This window comes from Coregonus clupeaformis, chromosome 17 (assembly GCF_020615455.1).
Source record: "Coregonus clupeaformis isolate EN_2021a chromosome 17, ASM2061545v1, whole genome shotgun sequence".
NCBI lineage: Eukaryota > Metazoa > Chordata > Actinopteri > Salmoniformes > Salmonidae > Coregonus > Coregonus clupeaformis.
Genome location: NC_059208.1, coordinates 12,170,952 through 12,197,149, shown reverse-complemented (window position 1 = coordinate 12,197,149; position 26,198 = coordinate 12,170,952). Strand labels below are relative to the sequence as shown.

Here is a 26,198-nt window from a genome sequence, read left to right as displayed (position 1 = left end):
GTACACTACTAATTTATTGTCTGACTCAATTACGCGAGATTTTATTTTTGTGTTTCCGACATAGTGTCCTTCTCACATATAATCACTGACAGTAAGAACATGGATCCACAAAGTGGCGCAGATTCGCAATTGTATTTGTCCTTTTATGAGGCAGTGCCACTGCGGAATACAGACTTAAAAGACCAGGGGAAATGTTATCAAATGCGAAAAAATGTCTGACATTACATGCACATGATTGTTATTTTCTCTCTGACAGACTCTAAAGATGCCGAATAATGCCAAAATATCTCTGTAGAAATGCACAATAAATACCGAAATCACATGACTTGCCCAAATCAGCCACCCCTGTCCTGTGATTGGAGTGCTTCTACTAGGACTTCCATCTGATTGGCCCAAATAGATGTCAATCATTTAGAGCATGAACATAAATTGATACATTTTATATCAATCAAGTCGTTGCAGAACACACAACGATATGTTTTTGTCTTTCTGACTGCTCTCATATTCGCTTTGAACAACCTATGACAAGAAGCTATGAGGGGCTGGTACATCGTAACTGTGCTGTTGTGGAGCGCAGTTGGTAAGCTCTCGAGATGTATGCGTTTTTGTCAAGACCGAGTTCATTGGAAGTTGATAGATTCTGATCGTTTTCTTTGTTTATGTATTGCGTATTCGATGCGTCCTGTCTTTACTCACCCAAATGTAGGCCTACTATAGAATTATTTGTAGTGTTGTTATTGTCTGAACTGAATTCTATTCTGGTGTTTTTGATAAAATGCTAATTGGGAACATAACAGTTGCCGCGCCTGCACAGATCTCGTGACACCGGGCGACCTGACCGCACTGCTAAAACTCCCAGTCAAATATCTCAGAATGACCGGGTTCAAATTACAGTAACTTCTATGACAAGACCCTGCATGTTGCACTGGTAAACAAATGTCGTTGACTCTGACTCAGGGGTAGGATACTGCTCTATTGTAGCTGAGAAAAACTCCACTCCATGGTGAAGGAACCACGGAGTGGAATTTAGTCAGCTAACGTTAGCGCCATGTCGCATAACTCGTTTAGTAACTGTCAAACTAATTTAGTTACAAAATCGTGATTAACATTAGTCTTTTTTTTTTTTTTTTATATAAAGAGGAAGCGTGTGCCACTGCAAGCTGGCTTGTAACTAGATGTATTTTGGCATAACATTAACACATTATCTCTAAACTGGAATCGTGTATACTTTTCCATTCTGTGGGCACCGACTGTTGACTCGCGTTGCTTCTGACTAAAGTAGGCAACGAATTATTATTTTTGAAGAATACAAGAGTGAGTGAGAAAGTAAACCTCATCTCAGTCTTTGATAAGTCGTCAAAGGTCATCCAGCCAACTGAGCTTCAGACTTTGACACGTGGTGGTCACAAGCCTGGTCTCGACTGTTATCCTATGTGTTGTTTACTTTGTTGTCCTGCAACAATAAGTGCAAACCCCACTCCACATCTGTAACCCACTTTCTTCTCTTAGGTCACAGTGGAGGGGTAATGTTAGCAGTAATAGTATGAGAGGGGTTAAGGGTAGACTCTGGAATATGACATCTTCATACACGTCTGGCATTGACATGGTCTTTCTCCTCAGCCACAACCATAGAGGGAAAAGCTGTCCCTTCAGTCCCAGACTTCGGGAAGGCATACCATGTCAAAGGTGAGTGAGACCTATTGTTTTTGAACTGAGGGGTCACTTAATGTATCGGTATAATATATATATATATATATATATCCTGTCCTTTTTTATGAGCTGTCAGTAACTACTAGATTACACCATTTACATTTTAATCATTTAACAGACGCTCTTATCATAGCGAAATACAGTTAGTTACTTTAATTAATTACATTTGTGTGTATCAGGTGTGATCTCCCTGCCCTATGCTGAGATAAAGGAACCGTTCGAGGCCTGGTTTGACCTGACGGGGAGGACAAGCCGCATCGACTATTACCATGGTAACTATTTACACATTAGCTGTACAATATTCAAGCAAAATGGCTCCATGTTCTCGCTCAGGCAAGCTGGAATATCCATCATATTGCTTATGCCTATAAAATCCTTGCAGATTTAAGCAAGAAACTAGGTGAAGTGGCTAGGGGTTGTTTTTGGGTGGACAGGGCCTGTGATTTTTTTTGTTGTTGTCTCAAATTACATCCTTTTGAGCAGAGCCCTGTGCTGCAGCGCTGATCAGAAGTAGTGCATGTTAGCAGCAGGGTTGTAGTGGATGTCATTTGAGACGTGTTGTCAGTGAATCACGTGTGGAACTGAGAGGCCTTTGTTCTGAGTCTACATCAGTAGACTGAAACCTCAGCTTCTTCTTTTAAATCATGTTATAAAATCCCAGAGATGAGGAGATAAGATAAGTAATGAGGAGAGAACCACTAAGACCAGGGATCTCTAACTCTATTCCAGGGTGTGCAGACTTTTGTTAGTCCAGCACTAACATGCAGTCAACTTCAATTCTTATTTTCTGTGTTGTCATGGTGACCCTCAGGCCAGGTGTCGACGTACCAGATTGGGGTGGAGCTTCTGTGGGGATCGGCCTATAAGATCACTCCTGAGACCACAGAGGTGGAGCTAAACATTATGAAGTGTTTCCAGGTCAATGGAACCAAAGAGGAGCCAGTCACACCTCAGGGATCCTTACCCGACCTCCAGGGGTTTACGGTAGGTGTGTGTATGTGTGCGTGGTAATTCATTGAGTTTTTCAATGAATACAGGTAGTTTTGAGAAGTTATACGTAAAAAAAGAAAGGTATTTGTGTGTAGTTCCTCAAGATGGAGTACTATGGCGGAGCGCTGTGTGAGGTCTGGCAGAACGTGACAGCAGTCGGACACAAGAAGAATACCTACACACTCTGGGTGACACGCCCTGAAGGAGGGGTTATGGGAGGATCTGAGTTGGCCACGCCCCTACACTACGAGATGATGGGCTACAACACCCTGCTGGGGTCCCATTATGATAAATATCTGGTCGACTACAAGGAGTTCAGCTCAAAGTTTGACCCCAAGGTCTTCGCCCTGCCTGACGGTTAGCACGCACAAACACAGCCCTCACGCCATGTGACCATTAGTGAACAATCTTAATCCTTGTCGGTCACATCTCTCTCTTTAGGGATGAGCTGTGGTTCATTTCCTGGCCCGGGGGTGGAGCACCACCTGCTGGCCAATCCGATGAAAGATCTGATCCACACTTCCTCGTTAGGCCATGCCCAGCGGTTGTTTGGCCACTTCAAGGAGCAGTTTGGCCGTCGTTATGGTGATGAGAGGGAGCACGAGAAGAGAGAGCACGCATTCGTTCACAACCTCCGGTGAGGGAGCTAGAGGGAGAGGGCAAGAGATAAACAAATTAAAGGGAAGAGAGGGATTGAAAGGGTTTTAGGGCATTTGGTTGTTACAAATTCTGTCTGTTCCTCTCTCTCTCTATTCCCCCCTCACTCTTCTTTCCTCCATCACTCCCTCTCCCAGGTATGTCCACTCTATGAACCGTGCTGGCCTGTCGTTCTCCCTGGCGGTCAACTCTCTGTCTGACCGCTCCATGTCTGAGCTGTCTGCTATGAGGGGCAGAAACAGAGGGAAGAGACCCAACAATGGCTTGCAGTTCCCCATGCATCTATACACTGGAGTACAGGTCCCTGATCAGCTGGACTGGAGGCTCTATGGTACGTGTGTGGTAGGGAGGGTAGGGTGTGTGTGTAGAGCAGAGGAGGCTGGTGGGAGGAGCTGTAGGAGGACTGGCTCATTGTAATGGCTGGAATGAAATAAATGGAACGGAGTATAACGTAGTTTCCATATGTTTGTGTTTATTTATTCAGTTCCAGCCATTACAATGAGCTGTCCTCCTATAGCTCCACTCACCAGCCTCCACTGGTGTAGAGGGCGGGAATGTGTGTGTGTGTGTATTGTAACATAATGTCTGTATTTTCTAGGTGCTGTGACTCCAGTGAAGGACCAGGCGATCTGTGGTTCATGTTGGAGCTTTGCCACCACTGGAGCAATAGAGGGCGCTCTCTTCCTGAAAGTAATATATCTCACACACAGTGATTTAGAATAACTTCAGTTGGAGGGGTGTTATAGCTGTTTATTTGGATCCCCATTAGCTTTTGCAGAAGCAGCAGCTACTCTTCCTGGGGTCCACAAAAAACATGACCAGTGGCAAAACACTGATAGACTGAAGGACAGTCACATAAATGTAAAATACAACGATATACAAACAATACAACAAAAAAGAATACAAACGATGCAACAAATGTTAATGCATCTTAACAGAACCTGCAACTCATGTAATGAAGCAGCCAATAAAATGTCATTTTCAAACATTTGCCAAAATGCAATTCTAAACCGGGCACCTGATAGCGGTACCATATGTGACAGGGATTAAAATCTTGGTTAAAAACAGAGGGGGGGATCTAAAGATGCAACAACTAGGATGGGTTGCTAATATGACTAGGATTGTGCCTTTGGCTTCTGGACAACGAAAGGAAGTTCATATGAAAACCAATAGAACAGGAGTGAAATAGCATAGCGGTGGTTCCAGTAGGGAAGTAAATGGAAATAATATAATTACTCCGTCTGTACAGACGTAAATCAAAATACTTTGCCAGAAAGCATGATTTAGCCACAGAGGAATCAAGGATTATTAGCTTCTTTAAAAAAAAAATAGCTGTGGATTGTTTCAAATCACAAGATTGTAGGCCTATGCCTATTCGGGCAGCGTGCGTGGCAATAGGCCGAGCTGATTATTGAGTTGCGGCGGTCAGTGAAAAGCATCTAAGATGTGTCTTGAGTATCATTTTTTATGTTTAGACAAGAAGAAGGGGAGGGGTGTGTGTGGTGTAGATCTAGGCCAGTCTCTCTCCAGAATGGCTCAGCTGTCTCCTACCAATTCTTGCGCATTCATCGAGTTGTTTGCCCTTTGAGATTAAAAATAAATAAATTCCCCATTACATATGTCACCAGTAGTAAATATACTGTTAACCCCTGTCATTTGGTTACATTAATTTCTGTTAATGCATGTATTAATTAGTAATTTACCATTCTCAGAGTGGAAACGTTCTTTGCAGAGTTCAGAACCTGCTACACTGGTGAGAAACAAGTTTAGGTTTATTTCATAACCATCATTTAAGAGATTTGTAAATTTGTTTCATTGTATTTTGTTTGAAGGGCTCCATGAGAGCAATGAGACTGTCTGTCTGGTTTCTCTCTTCATAATGTTGAGGGAGCGTGTGCGCGCCTGATCACACAGAATTACCTGGACTTTATTTGAGATTTTTATGATTAACCACGTGACAATGATTTTGAGAAACGAAAAACATTATTGAAATGAAACTGTTCCACGAAAAATGCGCATATGGAAATCATAACTGGCACGTAGAAATGGTAGGATAAATGGTAAGCTTTAAACTCACTTCCCGCCTATGAAGTGTTTTTATAAAATAATTGCCTCCACGTTTCCATGGTCAGATTTTGCCTATAGGCTACTTTGAAGCAAGGTAAGACAAACATTCAGGTTTCAAACAATTATGTATATTTTCAAAATGCGTACTGCCTCCAACTCACCTTTTAAAATGGTTGGTGACGCGCTGATAGTCTGTTGCCTGCACTTTGAATGGGAGATGTGCTTCAATTACCAATTGATACAAATGGTAGCAGTTAATTTTTTTTATCGCGCACCAAAACTGTTTTGAACACATGATTGCGTTTAGAGTTGTTGTGCAATGAATGGGCTTATAAAAGCATGTTTTACTCCAGAAGTCACCAGCTGAGAAGCAGCAGGGGAAATCTCACTCAAAATAGGCTCTGAATGCTGTGTGCATATGATAGTTGTGTTGGATAAATAAGATGCATGATGACTAACCAAAATACACACAGGGCTATTTAATTCCACTAAATTAGGAAACCCTGGTGTTTGTGTTCCATGACATGTTTAATCTTTATTTTCAAGGTAATTTTGCTGTTTGCGTGAGTACTTGGCTCTGTAGAATACTGTGCGTTGCCATGAATTTGTTTTGGACTTGGGGACTGTGAAGAGACCCATGGTGGCATGTTTTGTGGGGTAATGGGTGTCTGAGCTGTTATTTGATTATGCAGACAATCTGGAATTTTCATCACAGGAATATTTCTCATAAACTAGAAGAGAAGCAGTTCATCTCTCCTCAACCTCAACCAGGAAAGACTGTTGTGCATGTTGTTGTTAGTTCTGTATGTGCTGTTAAGGGCAAGGCATGCTGCTTTGTTTTGAGCCAGCTGCAGCTTTGCTAGGTCTTTCTTTGCTACACTTGACCATATTACCAGACAGCAATCAAGATGGGACAAGACCCGTACAGTTGATTTTTGTGTAGAAGAACACCGATCATCTTTTTTATAACACCTATCCCATCCATCTTCACAACATGTGATGGCAGGTGAAGTAAAGCCATAGCGAGTGAGTTTCATCAATAACATCAAAGGCTGCACTGAAATCTAACAATTCAGCTCCAACTATCTTCTTATTATCTTTTAACCAATCATCAGTCATCTGATTCAGTGCAGTACAAATTGAGTGCCCTTCTCTATGTATTCTGAAAGTCAATAGTTCACTTGTTCTCTGAAAAATGGCATTGTATTTGGTCAAACACAGTTCTCTCCATCAGTTTACTAGGAACAGGCAGCAAACTGATTGGGTGGCTGTTAGAGCCAGCAAAGGGTGCTTTACTATTATTTTTTTTAGGCAGTGGAATTACATTAGCTCCCTTCCACGCCTGTGGACACACACTTCTTTAGACTATAGAAAATGGGGGTGGCAATACAGTCTGCTACCATTCTCCATAAATTCCCATCAAGGATTCCCACACTAACTTGACCAAATTCAAAACGGCAATCCTTCTCTTTCATTATTAGATCTTTTATAGCAGAAATTGATGGTTCACTGTTCAAGGTGGCCATTTCACTTCTGAGTTTTTCCACTTTACTTGTAGTTGTTGAAATTATTGCAGATTATCTAAAGGTTTTGTTAGAAATGACCCATCAACTTAATGAACAATGGAAATTAATAGGATTTTCTGCCTATAATATCAGCAGTCTGAGCTGTAGCACATCCCTGAGGATGATGATTAATATTGTCATTTATTCAGAAGGTAAAATGGATGAAAAATAAATAAACTGGCAACTTGTTCACACTTAATTAGCTACAGCTTGTGAACACTATTTTTCCTCCCACGTATTTGTATTGTCAGTTGATAATTATGTAGTTTAGGTGTGTTTTAAGTTCTGTCTAGCTGCAATGTACTCTGTAATATACTTCAATGCATCACCACCACCTCTGGTCTCCCTGCACCCAATAATACTACACAGTCCATATCCACCAGCATTCCTTCCCTTCTGGCGTTGCCTAGCAACTATACATTTTCAAGACAGGTTTATTATTATGTGCTGTCACGCTGAGGATTCACCATTCCCTTGAGAACAACACACCCTCATTAGCAGTAGTAACTGATGGCAGTTCAGGAGATTTTTAATGGGACGTGTGTGGGGGGGGTTCAGGGAGTTCGTTGAACTTACATGAGTCAATTAAGGTGAAGTTGGGACTTATTTGGGAGAGGTGAGGGGTAGTCTTAGTTGGAGTAGGGGTGTGAGTTGAGGAGGGAGATGGTTGTTAGTCTTGTGTCACAGTGGTCCTCCTTTGTACCTCTGCCAGCTCAAAGGAAATGACCTCGTCCTCTCAGTAGGAAGTGACCGGGAGGTGCTGTGTCCCACCGCATTGGCAGGTTCATAAACATACTTCTTCCCAGGGAGCCAATCAGATTCCTCCCCTTTGTGACCTCATGGCAACCTCATAGCAACCCACAGACACAGCTGTGGAAGTCGCTGTGTATAAACAGTAATTAGCCTCTCGCATTCTCTCTCCCTCTTTTTTTTTTTTCCCCTCAACTCTTCATTTCCAGTCTTCTGTTAACAGGTCTGTTTTATTTATTGCCCCGGAGAAGTAGAATGTTTCTCACCCAGTTTTAATTGTCAATTCCTCCCTCCCTCCTTCTCCCTGTAGTCAGGGTCTCTCCAGGTCTTGTCCCAGCAGATGTTGGTAGACTGTAGCTGGGGCTTTGGTAATAATGGATGTGATGGAGGAGAGGAGTGGAGGGCCTACGAGTGGATCATGAAACATGGAGGCATCGCCACAACGGAGACCTATGGATCCTACATGGGCATGGTGAGATGCGCGCACACACACACACACACACACACACACACACACACACACAGAGAACTAGTCTACGGAGGTAATCCCCAGGGCTCTATGCTTTGCCTGCAGCTCTTCACTATTCACATCTCTTACACACATTTTATAAACTCATATACTCTGACAAACAGGACATGTAAATCTTTACAATATACTGTACTTTAACCTAGTGTCTGACTCTATCTCTCTCTCTTAACAGAACGGCCTGTGCCACTTCAACTCTTCCCAGCTGACAGCCCGTGTCCAGAGCTACACCAATGTGACGTCAGGTGATGCAGAGGCCCTGAAGGTGGCGCTGTTTAAAAACGGCCCAGTGGCCATCAGTATTGACGCAGGACATAGATCCTTTGTCTTCTACAGCCACGGAGTCTACTACGAACCCAAATGTGGTGAGTTATATTCTATAGAGCCCTCAAACTCATCTCTGGACCTCGACGCCAGTTCCACTGCGTTTTTTCATTTCCCCCCTATAATCAGGGACGGATTTTTAGACCTGGGACATCATGTGGGTGCAATTAATTATCAGGTAGAACAGAACCAGCAGGCTCCAGACCTCGTAGAGTAAGAGTTGAATACCCCTGCTATAGGGTATACACAGCTATTCTTCAAATCTGTCTGAGGTGTTCCTAAGGGCTCCTCTCTTTCTCACTCGATCTCTTTCTTTCTTCCCCCTCCTCTCTCTCCTAGGAAACACCACTGACTCCCTGGACCACGCGGTGCTTGCAGTGGGTTATGGCGTCATGGAGGCGGAGCCGTACTGGCTGGTGAAGAACTCCTGGTCAACCTACTGGGGCAACGACGGGTACATATTGATGTCTATGAAGGATAACAACTGTGGTGTTACCACTGATGCTACATATGTTACACTGGCATAGAGCGAGGGAGACATGAAACACACGCACACACAGTTACCACTCCTTTTTAAATTATGAAAGGAGTGGGTATTTGAAATTGTGGAATAGTATCGGGAGTGTGTGTTGTGCACGGGATGAAGTAATCTTGTTCAGGTAGTGATGTTTTTAGATATGTTTATTGATGGTCGGCTCACACGCGCACACAGTGCCTTGTTCTCCCTGTCATATATAAACACTTTGTGTGTCACACACTTGTGTTCTGGAATCTTGGAATCGTCTCAATAAATGTTGAATGTTTTTGTACTCGACGCTCTGTGTTTTTCATTCATGACATTATAGGTGCATCATGCTGTGTGAAGCAATAGTGTTTTGCGAACTCATGTGAAAAAAATCTTAAGTCATTCTCGTTGGCACCAAAAGTTTTAAAAGTATTGATAGGGGACAGAATGCGGTCGGACCATCATATAATTGGCATATACATTACTCTTACTGAATTTCCATGTGGGTGAGGATATTGGAAATTTTATCAAAGCCTATTGGATGATAACTTGTTTTTAACTAGGACAGAGGAATTTATTACTGATTTTTTTTTTTTTTTCCGACATAACATAGGTACAGCAAATCCCCTTATTGTATGGGACACTTTTAAATGTGCCTTTAGAGGCCATGCAATTCAGTACTCATCTCGAAAACAAAAGCAATTTAGGTCAAAAGAGTCCATACTAACAAAGGAAATAGAAGGTCTAACAGAACAGATAGAGAGCAATAAAAACTGTAACATAGAGGCACAGAATAAATTAGAGGAAAAACAATTAAAGACTTTAAGTCTGGGAAAACCCCAGGGTTGGATGGCATACCAGTCGAGGTATACCAAACCTTTTTTGATATACTCAGGACCGTTATTAGCATGTTTTAACCACTCCTATGTAAATGGTAGATTATCAGACACTCAAGAAGAAGGCCTGATTTAATTATTACTGAAAAAGGATACAAGTGGAAAATATAAAGATCCAGTTCATTAAAAAAATTGGCGGCCTCTTACACTTCAGTGTTGTGATGCAAAAATTCTAGCAAAATGTATAGCGCATAGAATTAAAAAGGTGTTGTCGGACATTATTCATTCTAATCAGACAGGTTTTTTACATGAGCGATACATTGGAGATAATATAGGGCAAGTACTGGAAACAATAGAACACTATGAAAAATCTGGGAAGCCAGGCCTACTATTCATAGCAGACTTCGAAAAGGCATTTGATAAAGTACGACTGGGGTTTATATAGAAATGCCTGGAGCACTTCAATTTTGGACAATCTCTTATAAATTGGGTTAAAATCATGTATAGTAAATAATGGCTATTTCTTAAGTTTTAAACTGTCAAGAGGAGTGAAACAAGGTTGTCCACTATCGGCATATCTATTTATTATTGCCATCGAGATGTTAGCTATTAAAATCAGATCCAACAATAATATCAAGGGATTAGAAATCCAGGGCTTAAAAACAAAGGTGTCATTGTACGCTGATGATTCATGTTATCTTTTAAATCCACAACTTGAATCCCTCCACAGCCTCATAGAGGATCTAGATACATTTCTAACCTCTTTGGATTACAACCAAATTATGATAAATGTACTATATTACGTATTGGATCACTAAAAAATACAACTTTTACATTACCATGTAGTTTACCAATAAAATGGTATGATGGTGATGTGGATATACTCTGAATACATATCCCAAATGAAATAAATGATCTCAAATTTATTTTATAGAAAGTTAGCAAAAATAGATAAGATCTTGCTACCATGGAAAGGTAAATACCTGTCAATTTGTGGAAAAATCACCCTGATTAACTCTTTAGTATTATCCCAGTTTACCTATTTGCTTATGGTCTTGCCTACGCCTAGCGAACAGTTTTTTTAAATTATATGAGAAAAAAAATATTCTATTTTATTTGGAACGGCAAGCCAGACAAAATTAAATGGGCCTATTTATATAATGAATATGAATTAGGAGGACAGAAATGATTAAATATTAAAGCATTAGACCTATCACTAAAAGCTTCAGTCATACAAAAATTATACTTAAATCCGAACTGGTTCTCTAGCAAACTAGTAAGATTGTCTCACCCAATGTTCAAGAAGGGACTTTTTCCCTTAATTCAGATTACAACCCCTCACTTTCAGGTATTTGAAAAGGGAATAATCTCCCAAATATCACTATTTCTAAAACAAGCCATAGAAAGTTGGTTGCAATTTCAATTTAATCCTCCAGAAATGACAGGACAAATATTGCAACAAATATTGTGGTTAAACTCAAATATACTAATTGATAAAAAAAAACTTAATCTTTTGAGAAAATGTTTATAAAAGGTATAATCTTCGTAAAATGATATTATCGGTAGGAATGGTGGAGTTATGTCACACATGCAGCTAACAAAAACACATGGAAATGTCTGCTCTACCCAAAATTACAACCAAATAATTGCAGCATTACCGCAAAAATGGAAGAGGAAAGTGGAAGGAGGAAAAAGTAAAGAACTTGTCTGTCGGCCTTGCATTAAAGAACATAATTGGTTAAAGAAAATTGTGATTAATAAAAAGGTTTACCAGTTTCATTTAAGGACCAAAAGATTGACAGCCATCCCATATAGATTGTAAAATAGTTGGGAAGAGATTTTTGACATACCGATTCCATGGCATAGTGTTTATGAACTGATACGCAAAAACGACACCGGATTCATAACTTTGAATTTTTAAATTTAAATTATTATATAAAATTCTTGCTACCAATAGAATGTTATTTGTATGGAGGATACAATCTTCCCAGCTCTGCAGATTTGGCTGTGAAGAGACAGAATCATTAGATCATTTGTTTTGGTACTGTCCATTTGTAGCTTGTTTCTGGACACAGGTCCAGGAATGGCTGAAGGATTGCAATATTTGCATGAAGCTGACCCTGCAGATAGCACTACTGGGTGATCTGAAAAGTCATAGTCAATCGATCAATAATATAATAATACTTTTAGCAAAGATGTTTATTTTCAATTCACAAACTGTAGAAACAATGAGAATAGAAAGGTTGAGAACTTTTGTAAAACATCACAGTACAGTTGAAAAATATATGGCAAATAGAAATCCAATATGGATGGTGTTAAGAGATAGATGGGAGGTGTTGAATGGAGCTGAAGGATGGGACTAATAACAACTAATAACAACAAGATAACTAGTGTAAGACATGCTGTGTCCATAATAAGTATATAGGTTATATATTGTGAGATTTTGTGAAAGAGCACAGTTAGAAAGATATGGCATATAGAAGCATACCAGATGAACATCATGAAAATGATCGGAGGAAGTTCAGGAGTAAAAACAAACAAAATATAATTAGTGACTGTGTCCATAAAATGTATACAGTATGTATAAGCATGAAGTAGAGGCCTAATCATTGTTGTTCACTAGTTTACTCCAATTAGGGAGGGGATGGTGGGGTTGGAAAGTAATAAAGGGAAATATATATATTTTTAAAGGATATGTATGAATGTATATGTACAGTGGGGAGAACAAGTATTTGATACACTGCCGATTTTGCAGGTCTTCCTACTTACAAAGCATGTAGAGGTCTGTAATTTTTATTATAGGTACATTTCAACTGTGAGAGACGGAATCTAAAACAAAAATCCAGAAAATCACATTGTATGATTTTTAAGTAATTAATTTGCATTTTATTGCATGACATAAGTATTTGATCACCGACCAACCAGTAAGAATTCCGGCTCTCACAGACCTGTTAGTTTTTCTTTAAGGAGCCCTCCTGTTCTCCACTCATTACCTGTATTAACTGCACCTGTTTGAACTCGTTACCTGTATAAAAGACACCTGTCCACACACTCAATCAAACAGACTCCAACCTCTCCACAATGGCCAAGACCAGAGAGCTGTGTAAGGACATCAGGGATAAAATTGTAGACCTACACAAGGCTGGGATGGGCTACAGGACAATAGGCAAGCAGCTTGGTGAGAAGGCAACAACTGTTGGCGCAATTATTAGAAAATGGAAGAAGTTCAAGATGACGGTCAATCACCCTCGGTCTGGGGCTCCATGCAAGATCTCACCTCATGGGGCATCAATGATCATGAAGAAGGTGAGGGATCAGCCCAGAACTACACGGCAGGACCTGGTCAATGGCCTGAAGAGAGCTGGGACCACAGTCTCAAAGAAAACCATTAGTAACACACTACGCCGTCATGGATAAAAATCATGCAGCGCACGCAAGGTCCCCCTGCTCAAGCCAGCGCATGTCCAGGCCCATCTGAAGTTTGCCAATGACCATCTGGATGATCCAGAGGAGGAATGGGCGAAGGTCATGTGGTCTGATGAGACAAAAATAGAGCTTTTTGGTCTAAACTCCACTCGCCGTGTTTGGAGGAAGAAGAAAGATGAGTACAACCCCAAGAACTCTCCTGAGTGGCGCAGTGGTCTAAGGCACTGCATCGCAGTGTTAACTGTGCCACTAGAGATCCTGGTTCGAATCCAGGCTCTGTCGCAGCCGGCCGCGACCGGGAGACTCATGGGCGGCGCACAATTGGCCCAGCGTCGTCCAGGGTAGGAGAGGGAATGGCCGGCAGGGATGTAGCTCAGTTGATAGAGCATGGCGTTTGCAACGCCAGGGTTGTGGGTTTGATTCCCACGGGGGCCAGTATAAAAAAAAGATGTATTCACTAACTGTAAGTCGCTCTGGATAAGAGCGTCTGCTAAATGACTAAAAATGTAAAAATGTAAACACCATCCCAACCGTGAAGCATGGAGGTGGAAACATCATTCTTTGGGGATGCTTTTCTGCAAAGGGGACAGGACGACTGCACCGTATTGAGGGGAGGATGGATGGGGCCATGTATCGCGAGATCTTGGCCAACAACCTCCTTCCCTCAGTAAGAGCATTGAAGATGGGTCGTGGCTGAGTCTTCCAGCATGACAACAACCCGAAACACACAGCCAGGGCAACTAAGGAGTGGCTCCGTAAGAAGCATCTCAAGGTCCTGGAGTGGCCTAGCCAGTCTCCAGACCTGAACCCAATAGAAAATCTTTGGAGGGAGCTGAAAGTCCGTATTGCCCAGCGACAGCCCCAAAACCTGAAGGATCTGGAGGTCTGTATGGAGGAGTGGGCCAAAATCCCTGCTGCAGTGTGTGCAAACCTGGTCAAGACCTACAGGAAACGTATGATCCCTGTAATTGCAAACAAAGGTTTCTGTACCAAATATTAAGTTCTGCTTTTCTGATGTATCAAATACTTATGTCATGCAATAAAATGCAAATGAATTACTTAAAAATCATACAATGTGATTTTCTGGATGTTTGTTTTAGATTCCGTCTCTCACAGTTGAAGTGTACCTATGATAAAAATTACAGACCTCTATATGCTTTGTAAGTAGGAAAACCTGCAAAATCGGCAGTGTATGAAATACTTGTTCTCCCCACTGTATATATTCGAGAAAAACTAAAAAAACATATGGGGGATTGGAAGTAATGCAGACAATTACATTGATGGAAGTTACAATCTATCTGCAATATTAAAGCTGATCTACCCCCTAAAAAAAAAAACCTAATGCTTAAATAAGACCTTACTCTTCCCAACACACACTCAATAATAATAAATAATATGCCATTTAGCAGACTCAATCAGTCGTTCTAGACACATAATTAAATAATGCAGATCTGGAAGCCTTGTTGTTGCTAGCAGTAGCGCCATATATACAAAAGTATGTGGACACCCCTTCAAATTAGTGGATTCTGCTATTTCAGCCACACCCGTTGCTGATAGGTGTATAAAATCGAGCACACAGCCATGCAATCTCCATAGACAAACATTAGCAGAAGAATGGCTTTACTGAAGAGCTCAGTGACTTTAAACATGGCACCGTTATAGGATGCCACCTTTCCAACAAGTCAGTTTGACAAATTTCTGCCTTGCTTGAGCTGCCCCGGTCAACTCTTAAGTGCCTCTGCGCGCAACGTCAGCACAAGAACTGTTCGTCGGGAGCTTCATGAAATGGGTTTCCATGGCCGAGGAGCCGCACACAAGCCTAAGATCACCATGTGCAATGCCAAGCGTCGGCTGGAGTGGTGTAAAGCTAGCTGCCATTGGACTCTGGAGCAGTGGAAACGCGTTCTCTGGAGTGATGAATCACGTTTCACCATCTGGCAGTCCGATGGACGAATCTGGGTTTGGCTGATGCCAGGAAAACATTACCTGCCCAACTGCATAGTGCCAACTGTATAGTTTGGCGGAGGAGGAATAATGGTCTGGGGCTGTTTTTCATGTTTCGGACTAGGCCCCTTAGTTCCAGTGAATGGAAATGTTAACGCTACAGCATACAATGACATTTTAGACGATTCTGCACTTCCAACTTTGTGGCAACAGTTTGGGGAAGGCCCTTTCCTGTTTCAGCATGATAATGCCCCTGTGCACAAAGCGAGATCCATACAGAAATGGATGCCGAGATCGGTGTGGAAGAACTTGACTGGCCTGCACAGAGCCCTGACCTCAACCCCATCGAACACCTTTGGGATGATTTTGAACGCCGACTGCGAGACAGGCCTAATCGCCCAACATCAGTGCCGGACCTCACTAGTGCTCTTGTGGCTGAATGGGGTCAAGTACCCGCAGCAATGTTCCAACATCTACTGGAAAGTTTTCCCAGAAGAGTGGAGGCTGAAATAACAGCAATGGGGGGACCAAATCCATATTAATGCCCATGATTTTGGAATGATATGTTCGACAAGCAGGTGTCCACATCCTTTTGGAAATGTAGTGTATATGGCTATGGATCAAATCTAACATTTGCCAATCAATCCTAACATATCCTACCAAACCCCAACCATGCAGCGTTGGGTCAGATGCCCCATTACATTTTTTATATATAACTTTTACGTTTATTCAGGGAGCCCAATTGAGACCAGAGTCTCATTCTCAATGGTGCCCTCGGAACAAAAAATTCACATCATATTAACTCAATAAAACAGCAAACAAACAAGATACAGCAGTGACAGATGTACTACATTTCAACAACACATATTACTACAATCAACCAAAACACTTGCAAACCTCTGAATTATACCTGCATAGGGACTTTATAAGAGCTACATAATGCTAAGTTAGCGCTACATAGGAGACTCGGGTATTGTAATAAGCTACATAGTGCATGCGTTCACATTCAGAAGCTTTATTCTGATGTATTCTCAAGCTAGTATTCTCGAGTAATAGTTATCTGGAAAAAGATAAGATAGAAAAGGCAGTAAGATAGTAAGTACCAAAACGGCATAGATATACCACATACGATTTAGATATGTAATGACATAGACATACAGTACCATGATAATAGTTAATTGGTTCTCAATAAAATAAAAATGTTTATTGTTTTAGAAAGGAGAAGGTTGACAGGTCATCAGTGCGCAATAAAGCGTATAGCCTACAGAACTAAAGCCTAGACATTTGCTCAGGGAGTTAATGCAAATCTTCAGGTCTCAGACAAGGTTACTCATCACATGAGCATGTTACACCAAACTACCTAAAACGTTGTTGAAAAACTGTCATTTTTTCTGTCAGTTTTGGTGCAAAGAGGAAGAGTATGTGCCGATTCTGTCCTATTTAGTGGCCTGTCCCCGCCAATGAAAAGCTGTCTGCAACAAGCTGTCCAATCAGCAACGAGTCTCCATGCTAAAGAACTCAGAGCAGTTCTGATTGGCTCACACACCTGGCACGTTTGTGTGTGTTTTGGGGTTATTCATTCGTTATTACCACCCCAGCAATTGTATCTAATTTCTGAAAACCAAAACCAATGCTACAAGTTTGAATGAAGAGCCCTAAAAAAAGTGTTCTTTCTGTATAGGAAAACATGGGCGATTCATTTACCGTAGGATTTATGAATGACCCCCTTATTGCTTGTGTGTGTGCGTGTGCATATGAGTGTGTGTGTGCACATGTTGGTCTGTTACTTGTATTGCATAGTGCTTCTATACAGATCTTCTGTATGGTATGTGGTTCTGAATCTTGTAATGATTGAGAGGTTGCATCATGTAGATTCTACTCTCTGTGTTTGTGTGAGGGTTGCTGGGATGTGTGTGTGTGGTTAGGACTCCGTTGCTAGGCGCTGTAGTTCCTGCCCCTCTGTGCTGCTTGCTGATTGGCTAATGTCCTCTTCTTGGTCCTTCTTTGGAGGAAACCTGAAGTAGAAAACAAACGTTTAAAACAAAAACACAGTCAACAAACACACAGGTTATGGTTGAAATAGGGGTTAGTTTGTGGACTTGATTGTGTGTTGATGTGTGTATGTAGAGTATGTGTATCAGTGTGTGTGTCAGGGTTGGGATCAATTCCAGTCAATTCAGAATGTTAACCAAATTCCAATTCCACATTTTCCTAATTGAAAAGCATTGGACGAGAATTGGAATTGGAGTTGGAATTTCATTGTGCTTCCTGAATTGACTGGAATTGACCCCAAACCTGGTGTGTGTTTGTGTCTGTCTGTCTGTCTGTCTGTCTGTCTGTCTGTCAGTAGACATAGTACCTAGTATCCCAGTTCTCTGCGTCTTCCACGGTATCCGGTAGCGGTCTGTTAGCAGTCTCTGGCAGTGCCAGGGCCAGAACTGCGCCAAGCAGGGGGGCGGAGCCAAAGATGAGCATGGGCAGAGAGGGGCTTCTGGTATGGAGCATGTTGATAAGGGGGGCTAACACACCCCCTACACGAGCAAACATACTGGACACACCTATCCCTGTCTGCCTGTAGACACACACACACTGGTAATTGAAGTTAGCAATCACACAAATGAATACGCACGCACACACACTTCTTACCGTAGTACAGTAGGGAAGATCTCAGCAGTGTAGACATAGATAACAGCGAAGGAAGCAGTGATACCAAACTTTCCTACCATGGCTAGACCTGTTAACAGGTTGGGATGGTCTGAGAGAGAGGGATAGAGAGAGAATATTTTGTACATGTTTTTGTCATTTAGCACAACGCTCTTTTCCGCTAGGCTACCTGCCGTGATGTTTTGTGGACAGACTAACAGCTGTTTTGTGGACAGAATTCACCCAATATGTTACAAACACCCCCCCCCCCCACACACACACCTGTAGGTACAGTTAGAGTGAGCAGACAGGCCACGCCCCCCAGGGCCAGAAAGCCACTCTGGGATAGGCGTCTGCTCCAGGGGAGGAACAGGAGGACCAATGACCTGGCAGGGATCTCCACCAATCCAAAGATGAACTGAGTCAGGTAGAGGTCTGAGCCCAGTTTAGCTACACCTAGCGACAGGCCATAATACACCAATACATTCACAAACCTAGAGAGAGAGAGAGCAGGGTTAGACACTGATACACACATACACACAGTCTTGGATAACTAACCTTCTGGGGACACACAATTCAGTCCCATTCAAAATCCTATTTTCCCTAACCTTAACCTATACCCTAACCCAAAAACCCAACCCTAGCTCTTAACCCTAACCCTAAAACTAACCCTAGCTTCTAACCCTAAACCTAATTCTAACCCTAACACTAATTCTAACCTCAACCCTAAACTCCCTAGAAATAGCATTTTACCTTGTGGGGACTAACAAAATGTCCCCAGTTGGTCAAATTTTTGTTAGTTTACTACAGGTATAGTTAAACACATCCACACACACACACACACCCACACTTCTTAGTTACCAGACATAGAAAAGGATGAGAGCTCTTTTCCTCATCTGGGGTGTTCTAAGGAGATCTGCAGCTGAGTGACTCCTTCTACCTTCCATATCACACCTGTCCACCTAAACATACACACACATAAAATACTTTATTTGCATGCTCAAACACTGTGAAAAACACAAGACGTGTCTGTGTGGTACCTGTACAGTAGGTGGAAATACACGTCCGTTGACTGTAGCAGCTTTGCGTAGTAGAACAATGGCCTCCTCTCTCCTGTCATTGGCTAGCAACCACCTAGCTGACTGAGGAAGCACCCTGAGGGGAGAGAGAATGAGTATATAATATATCATATCATATTGTATTGTATACAAAATGATTGACGCGTTTGTCTCACCCCTTTTTTTATCTATTGCACACCTATTTTAGCCTACTGGATAAAAAACAAAATGTATTTCTGTTTTTCTATAATGTCTACTGTGTAATATTTATTGTGAGGTTAATGTATTATATGTATTCAAGTGACCGGATGTTCATTCATCTAAAGGTTATTTAGGTAGGTGTGTTTCAGTGGTGTATGATGACCTGACGAAGATCCAATTCGGATCGAAACGTCACCATGGGAGAATACCAGAGTTGCAGACATTACTTTTTTCTTCTGGGAGAGAGAAAGAGACATGAATAGTGAAGAGCAACCGGCCAAGCATAAGTGTGTGTGTGTGTCCTCACCATATATAGAAGATGAACAGAAAGCCAGGAACAGATATAGCCAGCTGTAGTTTCCTCCAGTCTCGTATGAGGTAGGCTAGTCCAGCTATTAGTATGTAGCCCAGGCCAAAGAAGTAGTCAGTGAAGACACCAGCTAACATACGACGCTGGGTACACGTCCACTCCGTACCTGTGGAGAGGAGGGATGGAAGGAGAGGGGGAGGAGAGGGTGGGAGGAAGGCAGAGGAGAGAGGAAGGAGAGGGGGAGGAGAGGGTGGGAGGAAGGCAGAGGAGAGAGGAAGGAGAGGTATAATACGGGTTAGGATTAGGGGAAGGGGGATTAAGGTTTGAGTGGATCGGGTGGTGTGGAACTAAGGGGTTTAGGTTTCTGAGAATGGAGCTAGGGGTTAGGGGTTAGGAATAATGTGTGTTCTGGGGTTGGAAAGAAGGAATGTAGGTGATGTCATTGTGGTACTGTTTAAATTCTAATAATGGATTGAATGTTTGGCAGAATGGTCTCATGTAAATTAGTCTCGTGTAAATAACAGTCTTATATCAATGACAAAATGATTGTCAACATTTTTGGGGGGGGGGTATACGTGTGCGTGTGTGTGTGTACCCAGTACGAAGGCGTTGATGATGACTCCAGAGATAGTAGTCCCCACTATAAATCGCAGTAGGACATACACAGGGAAGTTTGGAGCGAAAGCCACAGCCACTCCAAACACTGTCTGTAGTGCTAGGGAGAGGAGCAGGGCATACCTCCTACCAAACCTACAGAGAGAGGGAGAGGGCGAAGGGAGGGAGGGAGGGAGGGAGACTAAGTATTTATCAAATTGTATGACATCGAAGTTACAAATTCATTGTTGTACCTGTTGACAATGGGTTAGGTTTTAGGTAGGGGTCAGAGGTTAGGGTTTAGGGCAGGTGTACTCAAATACTATTTGAGAAGGTCCAGTCACACAAATTTCCTAGATGGCTAAGGTCTGGATGGATATTGTCATTTATCGGCGTAGTACCAAACCCCCACCTCGCGACCCATGCGACCCCAAATTGTTCACACCCCTCTTTTTGGCAAAGAAAACATTTTGCAGTTTTGAAGATAAGTTCCTACAATTCTACACATTTTGCCATGGGGCTTACATAATCTGGCCATGGTAACTACAAGATTTAGATAGCTGGTTAGTTTGCCTAACTTACCTACCTAGCTAACATCCTTTCTAGCTAACATAGGCTGGTAGTTAATCAACTGTAAATTCCTGACAGGTTATAAATAGCTCTCTAAGGTCTATCAGTGAATGACATAACAAGAGGAAAACTGCTCATGCATTACCAAATTTCGAAATTGTACCTTGTGCATTCTACTATTACAACTCATAACAGCATTAAATTGAAAGTCTGACTGTTCCTTTAAGTCGGGACCCGTGGTCCTTATTGACCCCGTTCTGGGAGTATGGCTGGTTTAGGATCTGATGGTAGAGGTCAAGGTTTATTGTAGGTTCTACAGATGTAGGATCTTAATCTGATCACCCTGTTGCAGGATAACATTCCTGCAATTCAGAAACACTAGTAGTGTATTTGATGTTTAAAAAGGATTCTGAAGTTTGTAATTTCCACTTTGAAATTTCCCTTACGAAGAAATGTATCAACCCCTACAAAAATGTCCATTAATTATAATCCACATAGTAATTCACATTTCCTGTTGCTGCAGGATTTTTTCCTGCTGTAGTATGTCTCAAATTAAGATCCTACATCTGTACCTGTCTGCCATAGCTTCAAAGATGACAGTTTCCTCCAGCAAACCTAACATGTAGAGAGGGTCCGAGGTCAGAGGTCTGGGGTCAAGGGTTATGTTATGTACCTGTCTGCCATAGCTCCAAAGAGGACTGCTCCCACCAGAAGACCTAACATATAGACAGAAGACCCCAGACTGTTGAGCCATGCCTTGTCACACACCAAGTCCCACTGTAGGAGAGAGAGAGAGAGAGAGAGAGTGAGTGTGGCGAGACAGCGCCATGGTAGTATGGAAGTGAACAGATGAGACTAACATTTTCCTAGTAACCCCATTAATCCGAACACATTATAAGGGAAAGGCATTATTTACCTCGGTGACGGTAGTGCTTTGATACATCTCCTGGCTGTACACCCATCCGTACTTGCAAGGCGCGCGCGCAGTCCCGTTCTCTATTAGAATGTCCGTGAGGAAGCAGGAGTCGTCCACCTGTGGGTCCACCGGGATGCTGAGGTTCAGGTTTGCGGTAACAGTAACGGATGAAGTCAAGGCCATGCTACCGTTATGAACGTTATTACCGGGGGCTGAGCTCGGGCTGACCCGGCAGCGATGTCCTGGTGTAGCCCCGGTAAAGATGCTGGCCATCATGTGAAAACCCAGTTGGATCTGAGGGAGACAGATCCACACGTACAGAATCTTCTGGTACTTTCCAAACCCTCCTACAGCTGTTAGAATCTCGTCAAAATTCATTTTCAATCAATTCAATGCTCTTTTGAAAAATATATTATTTTAATCTAAATTAGACATTTGCCCTATTGCTGCTATTTGACCAAGTCTCTTTTGCAAAATAGATTTAATCTGAGATTAAAGTGATCTGGATAAATAAATGAAAAAGAAAAAACGAATATATTTTGGTCCAAGTGTCTCCTATTGTACTAGGCTATAGGCTGGACAAAAATAAACCGAATCACTATAGCCAACAAAAGGCTGTAAATCACTAGGCTATAGTCTATAGTAGTAGCCTGCCTGCACGCAATCGCAGTGTGCGTGTTTGTCTCCTGGAGAGAAAACCAGACAACAACAAACCAACATGTGCCACCGTGTGACAGTGGACAGACAGGTGCGTGTGTCCGGTGTCCGCTCTCAGCCGTCAGTGAGGGGTATGGTTTTGTTCTTCTCACATGTCCTGGCTGAGCCCCTTACAAAATCACTCGAAAGAATCCCTCTTATCTAACAATCCACCCCACCTCCTCCTCTCTCTAAAATCAGTTGCAGTAGATTATCTTCCTTTTCCTTACAATGCATATGGTGGTCAACTATGCATAATAGTGTCTCACATTCAAGTATGCACAGTTTTATATTACAATCAAAGCCTTCTCTCAGAACATCGTAAATAAAATAAATCCTCAGAATCGCGCTTCGGGCAGAGTCCCTCTGAAGAAGCCCTTCCGAAACCCAGAACGGCACAACAATCTTCTGTATTAACATGCACCTCAAATCATAAGTCAACTGGAAAGCATATAAACAGTTAACCAAACGCACAAGTTACGAAGAACATTGTCCCACAAAAGAATATGCACCAGTGAAAGCCAGTGTCCGATGCGTGTCCCCGAGGGTGGATGTTATAAATACCGTGTTTTTGTGTGATGAAGGGGGGCTGTAGCTACAAAACCGGGGAACCAGGGGAAACCGCGCGAGCGGACCAATAGCAGAGCGCGGAGAGACATGAACGCGCACTTTAATCGGGAGCGAGCGTTGTGATATTATTGGGGTAGTTTGGGATGGCAATTATTGATCGTATAAATAGGTAGTCTATGAATAATAACCGCTGGAGCATGATTCATTTATCATCATCCGAGTGGTTTGTTTGTGTTTGGATGTAGTCTGTCTTCTTTAGTGTCCATAGATGTCACTTAATTTACTATTTGTTAGGTAATAAATATGCTAACAATAAACTTGAATTTAGGATGAGGTAAAAGTATCGATTTCAAAAACATTTTAACTTCAACGAGAATCGAGAGTATAGGCCTACTAGGCTGCGTTTAGACAGGCAGCCCAATTCTGATATTGTTTTTCCACTAATTGGTCTTTTGAACGATCAGATCTCTGAAAAAGATCTGATGTGAAAAGATCAGATGTATTTGGTCAAAATATAAATTATTGAGAAAAATATCGGAATTGGGTTGCCTGTCTAGACGCAGCCCTAGATGCTGCACCTGTGACCATCCCTGTCCACTGTTTGGTGGTGCAGAATTTAGTGGCGTTGAACATCGTAATTCTGATTCTGCCTCTTTCCGCTTCAGTGGTGCTGAATCGCTGTTATTATTAGCTTCTTTGTTTATGCTACTTTACATCAGAACCATCGGACCTTTTACTCTGGTGACAAAGTCCCCACACTGCACTCATGATGGACATTGGTGTCACAGTCAGGGCAACATCTCCTCTGTGAAAGCCTCAACAGTGGCGCTGTACTGACGCCTTGTGTTCACATGTGGTACTGCAGGACCCTCCGTTCACTCAGGACGGAGGCCTGACCCTTGATGTAGTCCAAAAAAGACCCACATAAGCCAAAACCCAAAACAATCCCAAAACTGAATGGATGCTAACAATATGGTGGAAACCACCTAGCCAATCAGAGGTCAAGATAGAGTCATCAACATAGTAGCCATGTATACTACCCTGGCCTGCATCCCACTGCAGGGTTGCCTATGAAGCTAAGCAGGGTGGTCCTAGTCGATCCTTGGATACGACTGGGAGACCAGGTGCTGCTGGAAGTGGAGACCCCAAGGCCCCTGACCAGTGATGGGGACACTGCCTTCCAAAGAGTACCGTCCTTCATAAAATGTTAAATTGAGTTCAGATGAAGGAGAGATGGAGAAAGTAAACCACTTCCGACTATTGGGACACACTGTCATCTCAGCTGTTGTGAAGGACAGGGAACGAGGGCAGAGGGGAGGGAGCAACGCTCTGGATTGAAACTCAGCCAAGAGCTGTTAATTTTTCCCTAGAGACAATGGGGCCTCTGTGTCCCCAACTCACACAGTTCATCACACACACACACACACACACACACACACACACATCAGCAGCAGCAGCAGCATACCACCCTGCATCCCACTACTGGCTTTCCTCTGTAACCCGGGTGTCCTCCCAATCTGGTTCTCATAACATCATGGCCACCTAATCATCCCCAGCTTCCAATTGGCTCATTCATCCCCCTTCCTCTCCCTTGTAACTATTCCCCAGTTTGTTGCTGTAAATGAGAATGTGTTCTCAGTCAATTTACCTGGTAGAATAAGGGTTACATTAAATAAAACACACACACACACACAGCTTAGTCAGTCATACGAGTGTACCAGTGGGCACGTCATGTGCCTGTCAGTGGGTTGAAAATCATTTCGGCTTATTTGTGACTGCCAAAATGAGGATTTAGATTTTCATGAAGTATGGTTGGGCTATCTACAATCCTTTAGGCATTTGTCTATTTTTCCTCAACATTCACTCATTGCAAACAGAATGTCAGAATGCTGAGAAATGGGCTATTCCAAAATCATATTAAACATCCACGCTCATTTTATAATACAATCCTGCAGCAGCTGTGGACGTTCGTGACGTCACGGTCGGTACAGTGCGGTCGGTGTTTTTCGGTAAAAGCTGGACGGAGAGCGAGAGAGAGAGAGTGAGAGAAAGAGAGAGATGGCTATTGACGTGGGAAAGCGGACAGAAATAGAAGAAACTAGTACATCTAAGATGACCTTGACTAGACAGACATATCCATCATCTTGATCAACTGACATAACGGCCGTTTTTCCGGTAGGGAAAGTTCCAGTGTTTGACGTACCGTTTTACGCTTCTTCTCGATACCCTACCGGGGATTTTACCGCGTGCCCTTGCAGCACATAGAATAAATCCTACATTCCACATTTGCTACAATAGTTCCCACCCGGTTGGTCTTGAGATACGAGGGGAAATCGGCTATTATCGACTGGATTTCTTGAGTCCTGATTGTGCGTGAGTAAGCGTTTTTATACTCCCTAATGAAGCATCGTTGTTTACTAACAACATACAACGTGGCATTGCAGGGCAGAATAACGGTTAAGGTAATCTAAGAGACGTTGTATTTATGTTGCCAACTGGGTTTTTGTGATAACATGTCACCTACACATCGTTGCCTTTGTTTATGCAATGAGAGGGGAGAGAGCACACTGCATCCGCGACGTAACGTCATGATGTATCCGTGCAGTGGCCACACCCAGCGTGGGTACAGTGCGGATGTAAAGCGGGATGTAAAATCATAGCGGGTTTATAATAGGCAATGGGTGTGATATGAGGTAAATGTAGGCCTATGGAGCGGCTTTTTGGGGATCAATGATGTAGACAGAGATGTATGCTGTAGAACTGGTACAATTATGTTTACATGACAGAGAATGATCATGTGTGTTCTATAGAAGGTATTTCTACCTGAACACTATGTCCAATCCTGCTGATGCCTGAAGGTCTATGGAACAGTCCTAGGGTCAGCCTATTAATTTTCTAGTGAAGAGAACTGACTGATCACAGAGCAGTGATTCGAGGAAGGTTTTCTGACCAATTCCACTTGAACCCCTTGCTCCTACCCCTAGGTAACCAGATCCATTACATGTACAAAGGATTGGATAGGTAGGTCTATTATTACTAGCAATATGGAGAGAAAAAACCTATAGGGCAGATTGAGTGTTAGTAAGTCAGGGGAGACGAGTCAGTGAGAGTGTGATAAGATGCTTGACTTGTAATCTCTCCCCCCCTCTCTCTCCCTTTCTCCTAGCTCACATCAGCATATGTAAGCATGGAGTGGGGTATTACCAAGGAAATTGCAGCCAAATTCGTACCATACATTAGTAGTGGTGTGTGTGTGTGTGCGTGTGCGTGTGCGTGTGTGCTTGCGCATGTGTGTGTTTGACCAAAGCTGTAAACTGTAATGTGGCTGCAGGATCTACCT

The 26,198-nt window shown here is 42.5% G+C and overlaps 2 protein-coding genes across 4 annotated transcripts; one reads left to right on the top strand and one right to left on the bottom strand.

The window, feature by feature from the left end:
* The first annotated feature begins 421 nt into the window (after window positions 1–421).
* Window positions 422–9,398, top strand: zgc:110239 (uncharacterized protein LOC550326 homolog). Its single transcript, XM_041903432.2, has 11 exons — window positions 422–580; window positions 1,621–1,686; window positions 1,890–1,982; window positions 2,522–2,694; window positions 2,796–3,057; window positions 3,142–3,337; window positions 3,495–3,688; window positions 3,956–4,047; window positions 8,050–8,211; window positions 8,441–8,630; window positions 8,929–9,398. The coding sequence occupies exons 1-11, from the start codon at window positions 535–537 to the stop codon at window positions 9,114–9,116; spliced, it is 1,662 nt and encodes a 553-aa protein (XP_041759366.2). The 5' UTR covers window positions 422–534; the 3' UTR covers window positions 9,117–9,398.
* Window positions 9,399–17,122: 7,724 nt separating this feature from the next.
* Window positions 17,123–22,856, bottom strand: si:dkey-166k12.1 (organic cation transporter protein). 3 transcript variants are annotated; one of them, XM_041903431.1, is made up of 10 exons: window positions 21,593–22,856; window positions 21,350–21,453; window positions 20,108–20,262; window positions 19,510–19,678; window positions 18,952–19,098; window positions 18,805–18,879; window positions 18,226–18,437; window positions 17,947–18,055; window positions 17,660–17,872; window positions 17,123–17,315 (listed from the first exon to the last, which is right to left on the bottom strand). In XM_041903431.1, the coding sequence occupies exons 1-10, from the start codon at window positions 21,968–21,970 to the stop codon at window positions 17,222–17,224; spliced, it is 1,656 nt and encodes a 551-aa protein (XP_041759365.1). In that variant the 5' UTR covers window positions 21,971–22,856; the 3' UTR covers window positions 17,123–17,221. The 3 variants fall into 3 exon arrangements, with proteins under 3 accessions (XP_041759365.1, XP_041759363.1, XP_041759364.1); XM_041903429.1 differs by having other exon boundaries at window positions 18,805–18,905; window positions 18,984–19,098; XM_041903430.2 differs by lacking the exon at window positions 17,123–17,315 and having other exon boundaries at window positions 17,761–17,889; window positions 18,805–18,905; window positions 18,984–19,098.
* Between the last annotated feature and the right edge of the window lie 3,342 nt (window positions 22,857–26,198).

Coding starts and splice junctions, on each gene's coding strand:
- zgc:110239 (XM_041903432.2), top strand. CDS start 535: ATGAGGGGCTGGTACATCGTAACTGTGCTGTTGTGGAGCGCAGTTG. Junction 3,338..3,494: donor GCATTCGTTCACAACCTCCG/GTGAGGGAGCTA, acceptor TCCCTCTCCCAG/GTATGTCCACTCTATGAACC. Junction 8,631..8,928: donor CTACTACGAACCCAAATGTG/GTGAGTTATATT, acceptor TCTCTCTCCTAG/GAAACACCACTGACTCCCTG.
- si:dkey-166k12.1 (XM_041903431.1), bottom strand. CDS start 21,970: ATGAATTTTGACGAGATTCTAACAGCTGTAGGAGGGTTTGGAAAGTAC. Junction 18,438..18,804: donor CTCATCCTTTTCTATGTCTG/GTAACTAAGAAG, acceptor CTCTCTCTCTAG/GTTTGTGAATGTATTGGTGT. Junction 17,873..17,946: donor ATCTTCCCTACTGTACTACG/GTAAGAAGTGTG, acceptor GTGTGTCTACAG/GCAGACAGGGATAGGTGTGT.